Raw genomic sequence first — 23,273 nt, forward strand, 5'->3', positions numbered from 1 at the left:
TGTTTTCAGCCCCTAAATAACAAAATCCTCACAGTAGACTAGTTTACTTACCACTATTTTCATCTGCAGTTCCATCTAACTGAGGTATAGAAAGATTGGCTAGAAGCAAACTGTTATTACTCCACTCCATTTCTTCTTCTGAAGATGAATCATCTTCTTCTGTTGAGCTTCTATGGGTATTTCTGCACAGTGATCTAGGGAATATTAAGATTCATCAGTGAGGTATGAGCATTAGAAAAAATCATCTCAGACTCAAATAATTTGCCTAATTTGACACTATACTAGTAAAACTGAACAAAGCAGATCTGAAAATTAAAACTTTAAAAAGAAAAGCAGATTTACTTTGCTTTGGTATCATGCCCCATCAAAAGTTATTGTAAATAGACCTTACAATCCCTTTCATGTGAGCTAGAAGATACCATCATTCCTATATTCACAGTTCCACAATATCTTGGATTACCATACCTAGTTATGTTCTTCCTTATACTGTCCCCTTTATATTATCATTAAATATACACATATAACAGCTTAGGTGAGTACCTGGTAATTTCTAAAAAGGTGGCATCTTGGGATATTCTAAGAAGTCTCCATAGATACACAATTACTACATTATGATTAGAAAAAACAAACAAAAAGGCAAGGGGATATTCAGGTCAGGGCTGAGAGAGAAAATAAAAGGGGTCAGATAGATAGGCTAGGAAGCAGCACAGGTATTGAGTCAATCCCAGCAGTGGCTATAAAAGCAGGGTTACTGAGGAATGGAGATGGACTGTGAAGTCCAGATGGATACTCTCCATAAGTTCTATCTCCTACCAATTACATTTTTCACTAGATCATAGCTTGATATTTTCCCTTCCATCTGGATGGGCAAACTTACTTTCTACCCACACCTTTTTCTTTCACTTGTCTTGAAAATATTACTTTATTATATGCAGAATAATTTTTCCATTAAACCTTTCCCAAATAAAATTAATGGCTCAAACTGTTAATAATTTTCTCCCTATATCATACAAAAATTTTTCATTTCTGCCTTTGTCCTGTGTAGCCATATGTAGCATATCTATGCCATGTTCCACATGATAACTTTTAAAATATTTGAAGGCATTTTTATCATTAGTTTCATAATTCTTCTCTAATTAGAGTAAACATTATCTATTCTTTCCACTGTTCTTTAAAAGTGATAGTGCTCACAAATCCTTCTAGTGTTCTTCTTCTTTCTCTTCACTTTTTCAGTATGCTTAAAATATGGTACTTGGGGCAGAATATAATATCCAATATACAAGCAGAAATTAAATGACTCCCATTCTATATACTATACTTCTTTCAATCGTTCTCTAATATACTTTTATAAATGTTCAAGAATTTTTTCCAAGGTTAACCTCAGGATGATTTTCACAGAAATGATCCAGTCAATGAATACACAAACATTAAACCATTATGGGATAAATGAAGCCTATTATTTTAAACATGTTGGCACTACTGGGAATAAGAAGATGGTGATTTTACAAGAATGTTACATATTTGAATGCGTATCTACTTAATATGGGCATGAAAATTTAAATAGCTAAACCAGGTATAATCTAAGAAACTGTAGAAGAAATGCTAATAACAGATTGAAGGTAAGAATCAAAGGGACACTATCAAAATAAAACAATGAAAGAACAACAAAGACAAAAGAAAAACATATGGAGATAAGAAAAATGCTTCATTAATGCCACATGATCAATCAAATAAAAATATCGAATAGTTAACAAACTTTGCTGAAATATAAAAGAAGCAACCCAAGTTATTATAGCAAGATTTCAACACATCAAATAAATACTGTAATTATTTTACTAATAAAATCCAAAATCTGTCAGACTACTAAATGTTACCCCCAGGTACATCTGGTAGTCAATAATTAAATTCACTATTTTGGCAATCATACAACATTACAGATTTACTGTGCTCTTAATAAAGTACAGTTTATGGCTTTTCCACAGAAACTCTTAAGTCTAGAATGAATTGTAGGTCTATCTAGTCTACATTTGTGAAACTGACTGATTGAACAAAAAAACCTATGACTCTACACCTCCTTAGGTTATCTTTTCAGTTTCAAGATATTTTTGAATCTATATTCTGTCATCCAATGAATTACCAATCTCCAATGTTTCTGACAATCTCAATTCAATCAAGCATGACATTTGGCACAAAGCAAGCATTTAAGTGGTTTTTGAATGCAAAATCATGCAAGTTCCCTATGAACCCATCTAATCAGTCACTACTACCATCTTTTTTATCGAAAAGGATGTTATGTAGGACTTTGTTAAACATCTGGCTGAAATTAAGACTCAATATGATTATTGTATTTCCCTAAGTAACCATATTTTGAAAAGATATAAAGACAGTAGAGCATGAGTTGAACTCATAAAGGGTCTTTATATTCTTTGCTTCCCTTTGTAAATGCCCATGAAGTGTTCATTTAATAATCATAATTATCACTCCTATTATCGGGGAGCAGAACTAGAGGCAAGCAAGCCAGTTAAAAAGTGTTCTGCTCTCCAGATAAATAACAACACTGCCCAAACTAGGAAAGTTTAACAACAGATAGATATGTACAGGAAGGCAAGTTAAATATGAGATTGAGGTCATATTTAAAATTTTGGAACATTTAAAGAGATTAAACCTAACTTTATTTTTTCCATTATTACTGAGATATAATTGGCACAAATGACTATGAATTTTTGATGCACAGCATAAAGGCTTGATTTACATATACTGTGAAATGATTACCACAATAGTTTTAGTTAATAGCCATCATCTCAAACTCATTCTATGAGGCCACCAGCACCATGATACAAAAACTAGACAAGGATACCACATAAAAAGAAAATTACAGGCTAGTATTACTAATAAAAATAGATTCAAAAATCCTCAACAAAAACTTAAAAATGACTCCAGCAGTACACAGAGTACCATACACCATATTCAAGTAGGATTTACCCCAGGAATGCAAGGATTTTTCAGTATTCACAATTCAATGTGATACGCCACATTAACAAATTGAAGAATATAGACCATCTGATCATTTCAACAGATGCAGAAGAAGCTTTTGATAAAATTTAATACCCATTTATTATAGAAACAGTAGAAAGTGGGCACAGAGGGAGCATCATCAGTTTAGTCGCTCAGTCGTGTCCAACTCTTTGCCACCCCATAGATTGCAGCACACCATGCCTCCCTGTCCATCACCAACTCCTGGAGTTTACTGAAACTTATGTCCATTGAGTCGGTGATGCCATCCAACCATCTCATTCTCTGTCATCCCCTTCTCCTCCTGCATTTGATCTTTCCCAGCATCAGGGTCTTTTCAAATGACTCAGATCTTCACATCAGGTGGCCAAAGTATTGGAGTTTCAGTTTCAGCATCAGTCCTTCTAATGAATATTCAGGACTGATTTCCTTTAGGATGGACTGGTTGTATCTCCGTGCTGTCCAAGGGACTCTCAAAAGTCTTCTCCAACACCACAGTTCAAAAGCATCAATTCTGCAGCGCTCAGCTTTCTTTATAGTCCAACTCTCACATCCATACATGATTACTGGAAAAAGCACAGCATTGACTAGATGGACCTTTGTTGGAAAAGTAATGTCTCTGCTTTTTAATATGCTGTCTAGGTTGGTCATAACTTTTCTTCCAAGGAGCATGCATGTGTCTTTTTTCATGGCTGCAGTCACCATCTGCAGTGATTTTGGAGCCTGAAAAAATAGCCTGTCACTGTTTCCCCATCTATTTCCCATGAAGTCATGGGACCAGATGCCATGATCTTAGTTTTCTGAATGTTGAGCTTTAAGTCAACTTTTTCACTCTCCTCTTTCACTTTCATCAAGAGGCTCTTTAGTTCTTCTTCACTTTCTGCCATAAGGGTGATGTCATCTGCATATCTGAGATTATTGATATTTCTTCCAGCAATCTTCATTCCAGCTTGTGCTTTATCCAGCTCAGTGTTTCTCATGATGTACTCTGCATATAAGTTAAATAAGCAGGGTGACAATATACAGCCCTGACATACTCCTTTTCCTATTTGGAACCTGTCTGTTGTTCCATGTCCAGTTCTAACTGTTGCTTCCTGACCTGCATACAGATTTCTCAAGAGGCAGGTCAGGCGGTCTGGTATTCCCATCTCCTTCAGAATTTTCCACAGTTTGTTGTGGTCCAGAGGGAACATACCTCAACATAACACAAGCCACTCATGACAAACCCACACCTAATATCATACCCAATGATGAAAAGCTGAGAACACTTCCTCTAAGATCAGGAACAAGACAAGGATGCCCACTGTTGCCACTTTTATTCAACATAGTTTTGGGAGTCTCAGCCACAACAGAGAAGAAAAATAAGAGGAATTCAAATTGCAAAAGTAAAACTCAGTGTGTGCAGATGATGTGATGCTACATACAGAAAATCCTAGAGACACCACCAGAAACTATTAGAGCTCATCAATGAATGTGGTAAAGCCGCTGGGTACAAAATTAATATAAAGAAATTCATTGCATCTCTATACAACTAACAACAAAATATCAGAAAGTGGGCTTTCTTTTTTCAGTTTCTGAGATAAGGAGGCACTTCTATTTTGTCCTATTTAGGACACACATATTGATACTGTGTACATAAATAGATGATTTCTAAGTTAGGTGTATGGGGAGAGCATGAATTTAAGCATGGTGGTCAAACAATACAAATTTCCAGTTATAAGATAAATAAGACTAGGCAATATAATATACAACATAGTGACTATGTTACCATTGCTGCATGACATACATGAAAGTTAAGAGGGTAAATCGTAACCGTTCAAATTACAGGAAATAATCCATTTCTTGTTTCGTTTCTCTTTTATTAGAGGACAATTGCTGTACAGTACTGTGTTGGCCTCTGCCATACATCACCATGACTCACCCCCAGGTGACTGCCCTCACTTCGGAACGCCCTCCCATCTCCTGTCTCACTGCACTTGTTTAGGCTCTCACAGAGCCCTGGGCTGAGCTCTCTGTCACACAAGAGAATTCCCGCTTGCTATCTGTTTTACATTTGGCAATGTATATATTTCTATGTTATTCTCTCAATTCGTCCCACTCGCTCCTTCCTTCACTGTGTCCCTAAGCCTTTTCTCTATATCTGCTTCTCCATTGCTTCCCTACAAATAGGTCCATCAGTGCCATCCTTCTACATTCAACACGCGTATCTCCTATTTCTTTTTATTGCATCTATGAGATGATGGATGTAAACTAAAACTACTGTGGTAATCATTTCACAATATACATAAATCAAATCTTTATGCTGTACATAAAAAATTCAGAGTCATGTATGTCTTATGCCTCAATAATAATGGGGAAAAAAGTTAGGTTTAATCTTTTTAAATGTACCAAAATTTCATTTCACTTGGAATATGAAGTTCATTCCACATTAGAAACAAGGCACTATTTAAAAGAGATTTAAGTCAATTTAGGTTATACAGTGCTTTTTATTATGAATAATAGTAAGAATTTCTGATTAAAGAACACTGATAATGACAGAAAGTTATTAAAGGAACTGAAACAACTAAAAAGTTACCTCTTCTTGGCACAATGTTCTTCAATATTGCTGTCCCACCTCTGAGACATCACCAAACTAAGTTCCATTTCTTCTTTCTCAATCTGTGGTTCATTTTCTTCATCATCGCTATTTTGAGGATTTTTACTGTTTCCAAAGGAACGACACTGTGATGGCATCCTATTTCTTCCCCTGTGATATCCGTCATTTTCCAAACCAGCAAGAAGATGTACCAGAGCCTCATCAGGACTACTGTCCACTATAAAACAAGTAAAGCATTGCCAACAAATAACTTAAATTTTCTAAATAATTCAATAATTCAGATCAATTATATGTAAAACAATAAGAATCATATATGTTGGCACATGCTCAAAGAATGCAGCTGGTATAGAGATTTATGTATTGATATAGTTCTTCCATCAAAGTGTGACCCTTAGACCACCTGTACTAGAATGGTTCTGTGTCCTTATTAAGAAGAAAACTCTTAAGACACCATCTCACATCTACTGAATTCGAATTTCTGAGGCAAGACTAAGGAATTTGCATGTTAACAAGCTGCTCGAACTCTTACTGCTTAAGTAAGGCTGAGGAGCACTAAATGAAATATAATCACAAATGATCATAATAAATATAAAATATACAATAAGTATACGAATTAATGCTAAGTGAAACATGTGAACATCTTATCCCTCATTTGAGGTTTATTTAGCTCACAGGATAACCAAACAAAACCTGTAATTGAAAAACACAGGAGAGCTTTAAAAGTGATTAATAGCATTACTTCCTGAAGGCCACCACTGAGATATCATATCATATGCACTAGGTTTGCTAAAATCAAAGACAGATAATAACAAGTGTTAACAATATGTGAAAAAATTGGAGTCCTCATATACTGCTGGTCAAACTGTACAATGGTGCAGCTGCTCTGGGGGAAAAAACGTTGGCAGTTTATTAAAATGGTAATCAGAGAGTTACCAGGAGACCCCGTAATTCCATTCATAGGTATATACCCAAAGAAGTGAAAACATGTGTCCACACGAACACCTATACATGAATAATCATAGCCACATTACTCACAATAGCCAAAAAAGTGGAAACAACTCAAATATCCATCAACTGAAGGACAGAGAAATGAAATATGGTTTATAGCCATATGATGCAACATTATTCAGTAGTAAAAAGAAATGTAGCACTGATATATACCTCAACATGAAAACATATATACCTTAAAAACATTATGCTAAGTGCAAAGAATACAGAAACAAAAGGTTATATGATTCCATTTATATGAAATGACCAATACAGGTAAATCTAGCAAAAGAGATTAGAAAACAGATTAGAGGTTGCCAGAGGCTGAGAGGAGGGAAAAGACAGACTGGACTACAAATGGGTATGGAGTTTCTTTTTTAGAGTGATAAAAATGTTCTGTAATCAGACAGTGAAAATGATTGCATAACTACATGAAATGCTGAAAACCACCGAACTGTACAAGTTAGAAGGTTAGTTTTACAATATGTGAATTATATCCTACTACAAGTTATTATCTAAAAAAAAATAATAAAGAATACACAGAATACACAGAAGAACTGTATAAGAAAGATCTTCACGACCCAGATAATCGCGATGGTGTGATCAATCACCTAGAGCCAGACATCCTGGACTGTGAAGTCAAGTGGGCCTTAGAAAGCATCACTACAAACAAAGCTAGTGGAGGTGATGGAATTCTAGTTGAGCTATTTCAAATCCTGAAAGATGATACTGTCAAAGTGCTACACTCTATGCCAGCAAATTTGGAAAACTCAACAGTGGCCACAGGACCGGAAAAGCTCAGTTTTCATTCCAATCCCAAAGAAAGGCAATCCCAAAGAATGCTCAAACTACCACACAATTAACACTCATCTCACACGATAGTAAAGCAATGCTCAAAATTCTCCAAGTCAGGCTTTAGCAATACGTGAACCATGAACTTCCAGATGTTCAAGCTGGTTTTAGAAAAGGCAGAGGAACCAGAGATCAAATTGCCAATATCCTCTGGATCATCAAGAAGGCAAAAGAGTTCCAGAAGAACATCTATTTCTGCTTTATTGACTATGCCAAAGCCTTTGACTGTGTGGATCACAATAAACTGTGGAAAATTCTGAAAGAGATGGGAATACCAGACCGCCTGACCTGCCTCTTGAGAAATCTGTATGCAGGTCAGGAAGCAACAGTTAGAACTGGACATGGAACAACAGACAGGTTCCAAATAGGAAAAGGAGTATGTCAGGGCTGTATATTGTCACCCTGCTTATTTAACTTATATGCAGAATACATCACGAGAAATGCTGGGCTGGAAGAAGCACAAGCTGGAATCAAGATTGCTGGAAGAAATATCAATAATCTCAGATATGCAGACGACACCACCGTTATGGCAGAAAATGAAGAGGAACTAAAGAGCCTCTTGATGAAAGTGAAAGCGGAGAGTGAAAAAGTTGACTTAAAGCTCAACATTCAAAAAACTAAGATCATGGCATCTGGTCCCATCACTTCATGGCAAATAGATGGGGAAACAGTGGAGACAGTGTCAGACTTTATTTTTTTGGCTCCAAAATCACTGCAGATGGTGATTGCAGCCATGAAATTAAAAGACGCTTACTCCTTGGAAGGAAAGTTATGACCAACCTAGATAGCATATTAAAAAGCAGAGACATTACTTTGCCAACAAAGGTCCGTCTAGTCAAGGCTATGGTTTTTCCAGTGGTCATTGTATGGATGTGAGAGCTGGACTATAAAGAAAGCTGAGCACCAAAAAATTGATGCTTTTGAACTGTGGTGTTGGAGAAGACTCTTGAGAGTCCCTTGGACTGCAAGGAGATCCAACCAGTCCATCCTAAAGGAGATCAGTGCTGGGTGTTCATTGGAAGGACTGATGCTGAAGCTGAAACTCCAATACTTTGGCCACCTCACGCGAAGAGTTGACTCATTGGAAAAGATCCCGATGCTGGGAGGGATCAGGGGCAGGAGGAGAAGGGGACGACAGAGGATGTGATGGTTGGATGGCATCACCGACTCGATGGGCATGAGTTTGATTAAACTCCGGGAGTTGGTGATGGACAGGGAGGCCTGGCGTGCTGTGATTCATGGGGTCGCAAAGAGTCGGACACAACTGAGCGACTGAACTGAACTGAACAAGTTATTATCTAAAAAAAAATATCATGAAGAAGGAGGCTGTTCTAATCTTGTACACAACCTTTTTCTCTGCAAAATATAATAGTTTAGTAAATGGGGAATATATTAAGTTTCAGGTTTTCTTTATTGACAACGAAGAAACTAGTCAGTCATGCTACCAAATATAAGGCAAAATTGAAATTTGCTTATGGAGGCTATTTTGGCAAAAATCCATTTATTAAACCTAGAATTGCAGTTTATTTTTCCTGACTCATACTTTGAAAAAAGTTAATATTAGCAAATGATTTATATATATTTGACTCAAATCTTTGACTAACATTGAGACTGTATTTTTTTCAACTTTAGAGAAGTGAAATTGTATCAGCTGGTAATACATTTTATTCACTTAGAATGATGAAAGAAGAATACACCTCTCTCTTTTTTGATTTCTTTAACTTTATATAACTAAAATATAATTTAGGCATATAACATTTATTTACTCAGAGAAATAAAACATTTTACATTATAAACTTCAAACTAAATTTTAGATGTGGTCTTTGGATCATTTCTTTTTATGTATGTCATGTCATTCATTTAGAAAAGAAAAAAGTTACCTACCTCCATATAAAATGTTCTTGAAACATGACTGTGTACAGTAATTTTGATATTGTCCCTAGTCATTCAATTAATCTTCCACTCAAATGAAAATGTAAATAACAGAGAGAGGATACTGTGGAGGGGTAGGATCACATTTGATGCTATACCTCATTTGATACAGTAAGAATGGAAAAACAAAGTGAGCAAGAAACATAAAATCACTATACCAAGCAAAACAAGATGCAGGAAATTCAATGATATTTCACTTTTTGCAATGAAAATTTAAAAACATTTCTGAAAAAGATACCAGTAATTTAGACTAAATTATTGAAATGAAATTTAGTAAATGGCTTATAATATTAATGAAAATGCATTTATGGAAATGTAAAGATACTCAGAAGTAACTGTTATGTCCTACTCTAGTCAAGAATTAATGGCTTGAAAGCTGTGGTCCAGGGAAATTTCTGAGACTTATTAAGAAAGAATCAATCATGGTATTTTATTAATGTACTGTACTTTGAAGAATTTTAATTCAAAATAAACACATTTCCCCTTAAAGCAGTATAGTTCTCTTCCAACCAAAGTGAAGTTTAAAAAAAGAGAATTATTTTCTTTCCCAATTGTTTAACAGAAAAAGCTGTATGGAAAACAAAAAAAGAAACTACACTTCTCTTAATGCAAAATTTCCTTCTTATGCTGAGTAAGAATTTATTCAACATGCAACTTTAACCTCTTCAAATAAAAGAAAAAGTAATACCTGATATATGCACTTTTGTTGATTTAATATACTGAAAATTTATGATAGAATAGTTACTTACAGAAAACTGGTGACTCACTCAGTCTTTGGGTCAAAGGCTGAAAAGTTTGACTGTTTTCCATGAGGTTCAAAATTGCTTCTTCATTAATAAGAGCTTCCTCCACTTTGGGTCTAGTGTGACCTTAAGAGGACAAAGAATACAAAAACATTAAAGTAAATGACCTAAATCTGAAATTGCTTACAATTTGTGTAAATTAGGAAACATTACAATGTAAACCTATTTAAAATTTTGAAGTGTTAGTGATATATGTTAAATAAAAACATAATAAACTTAATGAAAGCCACAGGAAATCTAACCAGTCACAAAGAAAAAAAAAAAACCCTAAAACTGTGATCACTAAATATTTACAATCTCTTCACTAAACCAACTACCTAGTTTGTACAGTTATATTACCCTGATAAGTCACTGTACATTAAAATCTGTAAAACAAGTTCTTAGAGGGAAGTTCATAATGATATAGGCCTTCTTTAAGGAAAAAAAAAAAGTTGAAATAAATAATCTAATCCATCACCTAAAAGAACTGGAAAAAGAAGAACAAACAAAACCTAAAGTCAGCAGAAGGAAGGAGGTAATAAAGATCAGGGAGGGAATAAATAGAGATTCAAAAAACTAGAAAAAAAAAAAATCAATGAAACTAACAGCTGGTTCTTTGAAAGGGTAAACAAAATTAACAAACCTCTGGCAAGGCTCACGAAGATAAAAAGAGAGAAGATCCAAATAAAATAAGAAATCAAAGAAGAGAAATACAACTGATACCACAGAAATAACAAAAAACCGTAAGACAATACGATGAACAATTAGACAACCTAGAAGAAATGGATAACTTTGTAGAAGCATACAGCTCTCCAAAACTGAATCTAGAAGAAATAGATCTTGAACAGACCAACCAATCACTAGAAACGAAACAGAATCTGTAATTAAAAACAACAACAACAAACTCCTTACAAACAAAAGTCCAGAACCAGATGGTTTCACAGGCAAATTCTACCAACCATACAAAGAAGAACTTATACTAATTTTTCTGAAACTATTCCAGAAGACTGAAGAGGAAGGAATACTTCCAAAGATAGGCTACGAAGCCACCACTACCCTGATATCAAAACCAGACAAAGACACTAACAAAAAAACAAAAAATACGGGCAGTATCTTTGATGAATATAGATATAAAAATTTTCAACAAAATATTAGAAAACTGAATCCAACAACACATTAAAAAAGATCATATACCATGAACAATTAAGATTCATCCCAGGGTCAAAAGGATCATTCAACATACATAAATCAATCGATGTGATCTACCACATCAACAGAAGAAAAGATAATAACCATATGATCATCTCAATGGATGCAGAAAAAAGTATCTGATAAAATTCAACATCCTTTCATGATTAAAACCCTTACAATAGTGAGTATAGAGGAAACATATCTTAACATACTAAAAGCTATCTATGACACACACACAGCCAATATAATACTCAATGGTGAAAAGTTTAAAGTCTTCCACCTAAAATTTGGAACAAGACAAGGATGCCAACCCTCACTTCCCTTCAACATAGTATTGGAAGTTCTAGCAACACCAATCAGATGAAATCAAAAGAAAAGGTATTCAAATTCGTAGGAAGGGGTAAAACTGTCACTATATGTAGATGGTATGACATGATATATAGAAAACCCTAGACTCTACACACAAACTATAAGAACTGATAAACAAATACAGCGAGGTAGGAGGATACAAGATTAACATACAGAAACTGCTTGCATTTCTTTACACTAACAATAAAAGAAAGGGAACGTAAACAAATGTCCCTTTTAAAATCACATTAAAAAGTAAAATATTTAGGAATAAACCTCACCAAGGAGGTGAAAGATTTATATGCTGAAAACTATAAAACATTAATAAAGGAAACTGAAGGTAACTTAAAGAAATGGAAAGATATTCCATGCTCTTAAATTACAAAAATTAAATCTGTTAAAATGGCCATGCTGCCCAAAGCAATCAATATATTTAATGCATTACCTATCAAAATACCCATGAGTTTTTCTCAGAACTAGGATAAGCCTAAAATTTATACTTTGGATATAGATTCTGGATCTCCTAAAAGATCCAGAATTGCCAAAGCAATCCTTAAGAAAAAAAATAACAAAGCATGAGGTATAACTCTCCCAGACTTCAGACAATATTACAAAACTACAGTAATCAAAACAGCATGAGATTGGCACAAAAACAGACATATGGATTAATGAAACAGAATACAGAGCTCAGAAATAAACACTCACACGTTTCCCCACATAGACCACTCTCTTCCCCATGCGGATTCTATTTTTCTGCTTCTGATACTCAGACTTGAAAATCAATGTTTTCAACAGTTTTTAAAGGAAGAGTTAGAAGCTCCAGAAGAAATGTTTTTAAAACATCCCAGGACATAGCTACAGTGTTTAATCAAGATGAAAGAACAAAGAAGAAACTACAAAAAAAAGGTCATCCCAAAGCAAAAAAAAAAAAAACCAACAACACAAAACCCAAAACCCAAAACCCCAAAACTGAGATCAGAGAAAACAAAGCAGGTTTTAAAACTAATTACAAAATAGATAAGACTGGCAAGAATGATCACAACAAAAGCGAGAAAAAGTAAATAAATTACATTAGAAATAAAAGGGGATGTGCCAAAGGTAAAAGAGATATATTAAAGGAACACTATGAGCAACTTTATACCAAAAATATGGAAAACTCAGATTAAATGGATAGTTTCTTAGGAAAAATATGATATAAACTCTGATTCAAACAGAAATAAAAAATCTGAGTAAACCTGTAACAATTAAGGAAGATAAATTAATAGTTTAAAATCCACGCCCTTTATTTCCCCCATGGACTCCAGGCTCCTCTGTCCATGGAATTCTCCAGGCAAGAATACAGGAGTGTAGCCATTCCCTCTCCAGGGGATCTTCCCGACCCTGGGATCAAACCTGGGTCTGATGCATTGCAGGCAGGTTCTTTACCATTTGAGCAACAAGGGAAGCCCTTACTACCCTCACCCTCACATAAAAATCAAGCCACAAAAAAACCTGTGTAAGTCTGAATGGTTTTACAGGTGAGATGTATCAAATCTCTGAAAACAAGACTATATCACTCCAATAAAAATTCTTGAAAGGAGAGGTGAAAAACAGGAAAAGCTCTACAATGCATTTAATGGGGTTAAAGTATGAATGCTTCTCAATTCCTGGAAGAAAAAAAAACCCTAAACAAAATTATTAGCAAAGTAAATACAGCAATGCTTAAAAAAACACACATGACAAACAACAATTTGTTTCAGGAGTGCAAGGATAGTTTAACATTAGATATGTTATTAATGTAACTAAATATTAACAGAGTAAACGAGAAAAACTGACTGTGTCAGTAAATTCAGAAAGAAAAATTTGGTAAAACTTAATATCCATTCTTGCTTTTAAAAACTCAGATTTTCCTTAGCAAGCAAGAAATAGAAGATTTAATTGCTATTTAATTAACTGATTAAAATTTATCTACCAATATCCTGTAGTAAATTTCATAATTAATGATGAAATACAATAACATTCCCTTTAAAGCCAGGAAAAATGCTTTTATGATTTCTACTTAACATTATTGTAGAGTTCTTAAGCAGTGCATTAAAACATTAAAAAAGTATAAGGATGGGAAGGGAAGTAATAATTATTTTCTGATAATGACTCTACATAGAAAATCCAGTGAAACAGATATAAATTATCAACACTAACAAAAGTTGTTGGATATAAGACTAACACACAAGGTCAGTGAAGAGCCTAATATCAGCAATTAGAAGATGTAATTTTTGAAAGATAAATTCACAACAGCAACAATTATGAGGCACCTGGTGTATATCTAACAAAAGATATTACTTTCACCAAAAAACCCACAAAGCTTTACTGAAAAACAAGGAAGACCAAATAAACTGAGAAATATATCATGTTCATAAATGAGATAATTTGGTATACAGAAAGATTTAAAATATTTCTAAATCAGTCTATAAATTCAATAACTTTCCAATAAAATCTCAACAAAGTTCTTTTCAGAAACAAGACAATCTGATCTTATAATTAACATGGAACAGCTTTTTAAAAGATCCAAGAGTCATTAAGACAATTTTGAAGCCATTCAGAGATCTGCCCCTGATATACATTCATACTTACAAAGCAACAGTAATTACAACAGTATGGTATTAACATGGGAGAACACAACTGAGGTTGGGGAATTCAGTGAAAACAAATTTTTTTCAATAAATGTGTTGGAACCACTAGCTCTTTATACCTAGAAAAAACAGATACAGTAAGATCCTTACTATATACACAAGTAAAATGTAGGATGAATTGAAGACCTACATGTGGAAAACCAACTGTAAGCACGCATAAACCTTAAGGATGAAAATTTTCATTACAGCAGAATAGGAAATGACTTGTAAATCAGGTACAAAAACCAAACAGTAAAGGGAAAAAATTGTTAAATATAAAGCTAAAAAGACACATAAAATACTCTTTTTAAAAAAGGGAAGAAAATGGGAAAAAAGACTAAAAATAAAGTTCAACAAATCTAGATAAGGAGAAAATATCTCTACAATAAATATACTAACAAGGGCTTGATATCTAGAAAATACAAGGAATTTCTACACATTAGTAAGAAAACGATTCCTGCAATAGAAAATGAGCAAAGAACATGAATAAGCAATTCTCAGATAGAAAGACCCAAATGCTTATAAATATCAGCAATCAGGAAATGCAGATTAAACTATTCAGATTCTAAAGAATGAGAATGGCAAAAAATTTTTGCATCTCCACTATCAAATATTGTTGAGGATGCAGGGAAGTAAAGCTCTAACATTCTGTGGGAATATAAACTTAGGTATAATCATTTCATAGAGCAATTTTGTAATAAAATATGATAGTTTTATTGTTAACATACCTCAAAGTCTGAAAAACTGAGCACTAAAAAGGAGCTTATAAGGAAAATTAAACGGTAAGACAAAATTTATGCAACTCTGTAACGAGAATACTAACAAAGTCAATAATTGGTACCTGAGGAAATAAACTGCTCAGTCAGGCAGGCAGCTCAATGTGGCGGGAAGCTGTCATAGTAGATATTAAAAATGCACAGGAAATAGTAGTATGGAAATTCTGGATACATTTTGATTAGGATGGGGCTAGCAGATGCTAAGACAAAGCAAATCAAAGCAGAGCTCTGATCCAAAAGGCTGCCATTAAAATACTTGGGAGAGGGTGTAACTTGCTCTGAGTCAGAGGGCACAATGCTAGGATGCAACTCTTAGAGAAGGAGGAAGCCCTAGATGGATGTAGGTGCTCATTTCTAGCTGCTGTTTAATACAGTCAAGAATACCTCTGCTGCCCATGCAGCAGTGAAAAGAGGGCTTTTCCTTTCTTACTGAAGGTTGGTAACTCTACTCCTGCTATTCTGACTCCCCTGCTTAGAAAAATTGTTTGCATAAAAAACATAACTTCTGAGTAAAACTTCCATTACACTCTTAACTACCAACCATGTAAAAGCTAACTGCATTGCAGAAACCCTGATAGAACAGATGCTATCTAAGGTAGAGTTTAATAATACATACACCCTAAGACTTGGCGAATTATACTTTATGTCTTCTGCAGAGAAACTCCTGCACATGGCCATAAGATGAGATGTGATACTGCCAACCACAGTGCCAAGGTGAAAACCATCTTAAGAGTTGTAGAGAATCAGATAAACTTGTTTAGTCTTACAAAAGAATGCTAATCAGCAGCTAAAATGAGTGACCTACAAACATGTAAGAATGAGAATAGATTTCAAAGCTATTACTGCTGACACAAAAGATACTCAACATCATTATTAATGAGGGAAATGATAATTAAATCATAATGAGATGCCATTTCACACATACTAGGATGGCTATATAAAAAAAGACAGATAATAACAAGTGTTAGTGAGAATGTAAGGTCTCTGGAACCCTCATATACTGCTGATGGGAATGTAAAACAGTGCAGTCACCTAGGAAAACAGTTCGGCCATTTATTCAAAGTTAAACACAAATTTATCAAATGACCCAGCAATTCTTTTCCTTGGTATCCACTCAAGAAAAATGAAAACATATACCCACACAAAGACATAAACGTTCAGAACAGTATTATTCTTAAGGGCCCAAAAGTGAAAAGAACTCAAAACATTCATCAACTAGTGAATGAATCAATAAAACATATCAGTACAAGGCAATACAATTAGGTGATAAAATGGAATGAAATAATGATAGAAATCTACAGTATGGAAAAAACTAAAAACGTTATGCTAAGTAAAAAAGTACAAAAGATCACATATTTTATGATTTCATTTACATGATTTACCCAGAAAAGATAAATCTTGAGAGACAATAAAGTAGATTAGTGGTTATTTAGGGTTAGGGTCTTTTGAGGTAAAGGAACTGTTTTAAAATTGAATTATGGAGATGTTAGTACAACACTGTAAATTTATCATAAATCACTGGATTATACACTTGAAATGATTGAATTTTGTCATGTAAATTACACCTCAATTAAATTGCTAAAAAATATAATATTGAATGAAAAATGCAAGTTGCTTAATCTGTGGTAAGTAGGACACCATTTATGTAAAATTTAAAACCTAAAGTAATAGTAGTTGTTGTGGACATACCTATGTAAGAACATATAAAATCATACATGGTTTAACAATTTGTATCAACTTTAGAATGATGCTTACCTCTAGAGATTAAGAAAAGGTAAAGGAATGAGAGAGAGGTTTATGCTACATCAATATTTAGTTCTTAGGGAAAAAAATGAGCTAACTCAACTAAATACTAATATCTCAGTGCTAGATAAACAGGATGTCTATAATGGTATTTTCTGTATGCTTGCAAGAAAACCTCACCTTTGCTCAACTCTGCATCTTTGTGGACTTCTACCATATTAGCTGGTGTACATGGAAGAATTTCAGGAGACAGAACCTCAGAGTGCAAAGTTAATTCAGCAGAGAACTCCTGGGATCCATCGCTGTAGTCCACAGATCCTGATAATGTTCTGCTTAATTAAAACATATCCTTTATAACAAACTACATAATAAAGCAATAAAATTAGTTCTGAGATCTATAATAAATAACCACTTACACAGAGAAATTGTTCTCTTTGAGAATTTCCTGAAGTCTCTTCTGAAATTTTTTTTCACTTTCTGTTGCTGGCACAAACCTGCGATCTTTGAATTTTAAAAGTTCATTAAAAAATGTAGACAGCAAATGAATGAAATAGTTTCTTTTTTCCTAGAGTATCTTTTAAAATGGTAGCAATTTCCTATATATGACACAAATAACACCACCTAAAAATAGTCCTATTATAAATCAAGCAAAAAAGAAATGGTTGTTACTGAAGCTATAAAATTAAGCACTTAAAGTCATTTCAAGATTAAGTTCTATAAATTAAATATAAAACAAAAACATTATTTTCTATCTAAAAATGTTATCACATACCATGAACCTAGAAATTTTCCCTTTATAAAATATTTCTATTTTAAAAGGCATAAAAGGCATTCAAAATTTATCACAGGATTTTTAGTGTCCATGAGATTATAACACAAATTTTAATTAAACTTTAGTGTAGGCTTACTACTGTATTCCAAATACATTTGCCTTTTAAATTGTCTTCTATTCTTTTACCTTTGTTTAATAATTTGTTGTATCCATCGCATTTTAAAAATTTCTTCCAATTCTTTTTGAATGTACCAAAGTTTAGTAAAAAATCAAATTAGTATTTTCTTTGGAGATGTACAAGTTAGTCAAAGTCAGAATTTATGATATACCCAGAGAAATAATTTGGGGACAGAATTTCACGGGTTACATTTTCAAAGCTTAATGAACTAAACAGTGTTTCTAAGTTGGGATTCATGCTCTTCTGTAAGTATTCTATAGCTCATTTGGAAATGCCAAGGTTAAAACATACTAGAGAATGAAAAAGGAGAAAAGGGTAGAATGAAAACCAAGGCCAATGAAGATGTCAGTTTCTTATAAGAGACAATGAGTGACACTTTGGACGCGAAGAATAATGAAAATAGGAAGAAAAATATGCAGAAAATTTAAATGTAGTTTGGAAAGCAAAATCTAATGTCAAGGTAAAAATTCAATGGCTTGTACTTTTTCATTAAAATATCCAGTTAAAAAAATATCATCAGAGTACATTAGGCTTGTACCTTGTGATTCAGGTTGACTAATTTGAGAAGTTTCATTTCTATTTCTTCGCCGTTGCTTTTCATCTTCCCATATGGCCTGTAGACCAGGGTTTCCACCAATTTGAGCTGTAATCACAATAATACTTCAATATGACAAGGGTCAAAGTGAAAAATACTTGTTTAAAAAAAGAGAAATCCATACTTTAAAAAAAAAATAAATGTTGCCTTGAAGAAAAACAATTACCTATTCTGTGTAATAAAACAAATTATCCCAACCTACATTTACTATATTACTCCCTTTTTAGTTTCCTTACTAGTTCCCTAAAACTCCAGCAAGTGAATAAGATTCAAACATTTGATGATAGTCAACAGACCCAAAAGTCCCCTCCCTGGTACATAATCTGAAAATAAAAAATTAGAAGGCTGCTGCTGCTGCTAAGTCACTTCAGTCGTGTCCGTCTCCGTGCGACCCCTTAGACGGCAGCCCACCAGGCTCCCCCGTCCCTGGGATTCTCTAGGCAACAACACTGGAGTGGGTTGCCATTTCCTTCTCCAATGCATGAAAGTGAAAAGTGAAAGTGAAGTCGCTCAGTCGTATCCGACTCTTCACGACCCCATGGACTGCAGCCCACCAGGCTCCTCCATCCATGGGATTTTCCAGGCAAGAGTGCTGGAGTGGGGTGCCATTGCCTTCTCTGAAGAAGGCAGAGCATAGTAAATTCTTTTATAATGGCTAATTTATTTATTTAGTGTCACACTTACTTTAGGTTTATGTCTATACAAACAAACTCATATGAATAAAGCATAAATGAAAAAATGACTATCTCATCAGGGGTACAGAAAAAAAATCTTCATAATATTTTACATCTTCCTTTAATTTCACTTCCCTAGTGATGTTTTCTTCCATACTTTTTCCATTCTTTGGTCATGGATTTTTAAAAATAAAAATATACATTAAGAATAACTGTGTTAAAAAAAAAAAGAATAACTGTGTATATACCTTCAATGTCCAATCGATTTAAGATATCAGCAGCTACAGCATCCACTTCTAATTCACAAGTACTCTGTGGTTCAACACCTTCCAGTATTAAAGAGCTGTATTAAAGAAGTATCAAAAGACACAATAATTATGTAAGAGAAAATTTTCTTAAGATTTTTCTTAAAAGATTTTTCATGTTTAAAGGGTAACCAGAAAGCCAGTGATATTTATCAATTGATAACTCTATTGAGATCTTTTTGGGATCATTTTACATACTTTGGATCATTATATTTTATATAAAAGGAATGTACAGGGCTTCCCTGGTAGCCCAGTGGCAGAGTCTGCCTGCCAATGCAGGTGACACGAGTTCAATCCCTGCTCTGGGAAGATCCCACATGCTGTGGGGCAACTAAGGCTGTGCTCCTCAACAAGAGAAGCCACTGCAATGAGAAGCTGTAACTAGAGAGTAGCCCCAGCTGTCTGCAACTAGAGATAGCCCATGAAACAACAATGACCCGGCAAAGCCAAAAATAAATAATACATAAATACATAAAATTATATAAATATATAAAAGGGAATATACAATGTTTCAGCATGTGGGTCATATCCAGAGCAAGCTGGTTTTAAGACAGTAGAGAGACAAGAGAGGGGACTCATCAAAAACCATACACATATGCAATTACTTGCCCAGAGGCATCTATCTCACCAATTATTAAAAAGATGGCTTTTAAAAATTAAAAAAGATGGTTTTTAAAAATTAGGAGGAAATATATAACAAGAGTTGAGGGGAGATACACATAAAAGTGGGCAAGTGATATTGCTCTCCCTGCCTTCAACAACTACTACTGAGCTGGGGAATGCTTTAAAACTTTCTATAACATGAGAATTGCGAAACCACCCAAGTCCAGTATTGGGATCACAGCTAGGAAAAGAGGTGATACCATACGGTCATGTTTTAAGAGAAACATATTAACAAAACTCATTCTCCATTGTCCATACCTAAGAAATTAAGTTTATTTTTTAAAATTTATTTTTTATTTGAAGGATAATTGCTTTACAGAATTTTGTTGTTTTTTGTCAAACCTCCACATGAATCAGCCATAGGTATAAATTTTAATGGAACATAAGCTATTAATTTGTTAAAACAAAGAATTTTTATAATTTATCTATACACGTATATAGATACAGATATACAGACACAGCACACATATATCTTTTTACCACTGAGGAGGGACATGTTCGTCAAACTATCACAGTATATCCATCTCTTTAAGTTTCAGAAAAAGTAATTCTCAATACAGCTTGTCTAACTTAACAAAATAAGTTATGCCATGAAATAAAAAAAATAACAGATAAAATAGTTTTGGCCAGTAGTTTTCTCCTTTATACTGTTTCACAATTTTCAAAGAATTATATTATAAACTTCAAGGGTGAATTTTCCAGGAGTAGATCATTCGTGACAAAGGGAGGAAATATTTAAAAATGCAATTTCACAGCAGAAACTTAAAATATTTCTTGCCCTTACTAAAAACTACTTCGGACATTCAGAATAGGAGGTGTTACTAGGGGAAGGGTGTTGTTGCTGATCAGCCGCTCAACTCTGTCCAACTCTTTGCGACCCCATAAACTGAAGCAAGCCAGGCTTCCCTACCTTTTACCATCTCCTGGAAATGAATTTGCTCAAACTCATTGAGTCAGTGGTGCCATCCAGCCGTCTCACTCTCTGTCATTCCCCTCTCCTCCTGCCCTCAATTTTTCCCTAGCATCAGGGTCTTTTCAACAGGTCAGCTCTTCCCATCAGGTGGCGAAAGTACTGGAGCTTCAGCTTCAGCATCAGTCCTTTCAATGAATATTCAGGGTTGATGTCCTTTTAGGATTGATTGACTTGACCTCCTTGTAGTCCAAGGGACTCTCAAGAGTCTTCTCCAGCACCACAGTTTGAATGCATCAATTTTTTCAGTGCTCTCAGCCTTTTTTATTGTCCAGCTCTCATATCCATACATGACTAAGCTTCCCTGGTGGCTCAGACGGTAAAGAATCTGCCTGCCATGTGGGAGACCTGGATTTGATTCCTGGGTTGGGAAGGACCTCTGGAGAAGGGCATGGCAACCCACTCTAGTATTCTTGCCTGGAGAACCCCCATGGACAGATGAGCCTGGTGGGTTACCGTCCATGGGGTTGCAAAGAGGTGGACACGACTGAGTAATTAAGCACAGCACGTTTGGCCCTTTGTAGGTGAAGTAATGTCTCTGCTTTTTAATACGTTGTCTAGGTTTGTCATTGCTTTTCTTCCAAGGAGCAAGCATCTTTTAATTTCATGGCTGCAATCTCTGTCCACAGTGATTTTGGAGCCCAAGAAAATAAAAGTCTATCACCGTTTCCATCATTTCCCCATCTATATGCCATGAAGTGATGGAACCGGATGCCATGATCTTTGTTTACAGAATGTTGAGTTTTAAGCCAGCTTTTTCCCTCTCCTCTTTCACCTTCATCAAGAGGCTCTTTAATTCTTCTTCACTTTCTGCCATAAAAGTGGTGTCATCTGCATATCTGAGGTTATTGATATTTCTCCCCACAATCTTGATTCCAGCTTGTGCTTCATCCAGCCCAGCATTTCACATGATGTACTCTGCATATAAGTTAAAAAAGCAGGGTGACAATACACAGCCTTGATGTACTCCTTTCCCGATGAGTAACTAGTTCATTGTTCATGTCCGATTCTAACTGTTGCTTCTCGACCTGCATGAAGGTTTCACAGGAGGCAGGTCAGGCGGTCTGGTATTCCCATCTCTTTAAGAATTTTCCAGTTTGTTGTGATCTACACAGTCAAAGGCTTTAGCGTAGTCAATGAAGCAAAAGTAGATGTTTTACTGGAATTCTCTAGCATTTTCTATGATTCAATGGATGTTGGCAATTTGATCTCTGGTTCCTTTGCCTTTTCTAAATCCAGCTTGAACATCTGGAAGTTCTTGGTTCACATACTATTGAGACCTAGCTTGAAGGATTTTGAGCATTACTTTGCTATCATGTGAATTGAATGCAATTGTGCAGTAGTTTGAACACTCTTTGGCATTGCCCTTCTTTAGGAATGGAATGAAAACTGACCTTTTCCAAATCTGTGGCCACTGCTGAGTTTTCCAAAATCGCCGGCATAGTGAGTGCAGCACTTTAACAGCACCATCTTTTAGGAAGTAGTTTTCAGAAATTAAAAAACTGCTTTCAGTAAATAGAAAAAAGAACATAGAGGGGTGGGATACAATGTGAGGTGGGCAGGAGGTTGAAGAGGGAGGGGACATATGTTTAACTATGGCTGATTCATATTTATATGTGGAAGAGACCAATACAATATTGTAAAGCAATAATTCTCCAATTAGAAATAATTTTTTTTAAAAATTAAAATAAATTTGAGCCTGCAAATACATGTAGGCCATTCATTTTAATTATGAAAGGTAGATAAGCCATACAATGGTTATTAGGCAACTGTACCTCTCTGAATATTTCTATTCACAGCTTAACACAACAGACCCACAAATTACAGTCACTGAAGGGTTAGACATCTGTAATTAAAAAAAGTCTCTTCAGATCATTCTGATGGGCAGCCAGGTTGAGATTACTGCAGTGGATTTGACCTTTGTGAATTCAACACTCTGGCAAATGACTGAAGGTCCATGATATGTGGTAATTTACAATGAGTCAGCAGGGCTTCCCTGGTGGCTCAATGGAAAAGAACCCGCCTGCCAATGCAGGAGATGTAGGTTCAATCCCTGGGTCAGGAAGATTCCCTGGAGAAGGAAATGGCAACCCACACCAGTATTCTCACATGGGAAATTTCATGGACACAAGAGCCTAGTGGGCTACAGTCCACAGGGTTGGGAAAGAGTTGGTCATGACTTAGCAACACCACCACCACCACAGCAGGTAAGGCTAGTAGACTTGCAAACTCAGCACTCTCATCTCATT

General features: G+C 34.9%; 1 protein-coding gene across 3 annotated transcripts in view; it reads right to left on the minus strand.

Annotated features, from left to right (window-relative positions):
* Positions 1 to 23,273, minus strand: part of REV3L (REV3 like, DNA directed polymerase zeta catalytic subunit) — a 174,829-nt gene that overhangs the window by 74,680 nt on the left and 76,876 nt on the right. For 2 of the 3 annotated variants that reach the window (XM_043439688.1, XM_043439690.1), the window contains 7 exons: positions 19,335 to 19,429; positions 18,356 to 18,460; positions 17,284 to 17,368; positions 17,048 to 17,199; positions 10,129 to 10,248; positions 5,588 to 5,825; positions 52 to 194 (listed from right to left, as the gene is read on the minus strand). In XM_043439688.1, the coding sequence (XP_043295623.1) occupies positions 52 to 194; positions 5,588 to 5,825; positions 10,129 to 10,248; positions 17,048 to 17,199; positions 17,284 to 17,368; positions 18,356 to 18,460; positions 19,335 to 19,429 (938 nt within the window). The remainder of the gene's footprint in view (positions 1 to 51; positions 195 to 5,587; positions 5,826 to 10,128; positions 10,249 to 17,047; positions 17,200 to 17,283; positions 17,369 to 18,355; positions 18,461 to 19,334; positions 19,430 to 23,273) is intronic. The other variant, XM_043439689.1, reaches the window with a different exon arrangement.

Source organism: Cervus canadensis, chromosome 20 (assembly GCF_019320065.1).
Source record: "Cervus canadensis isolate Bull #8, Minnesota chromosome 20, ASM1932006v1, whole genome shotgun sequence".
Lineage (NCBI taxonomy): Eukaryota > Metazoa > Chordata > Mammalia > Artiodactyla > Cervidae > Cervus > Cervus canadensis.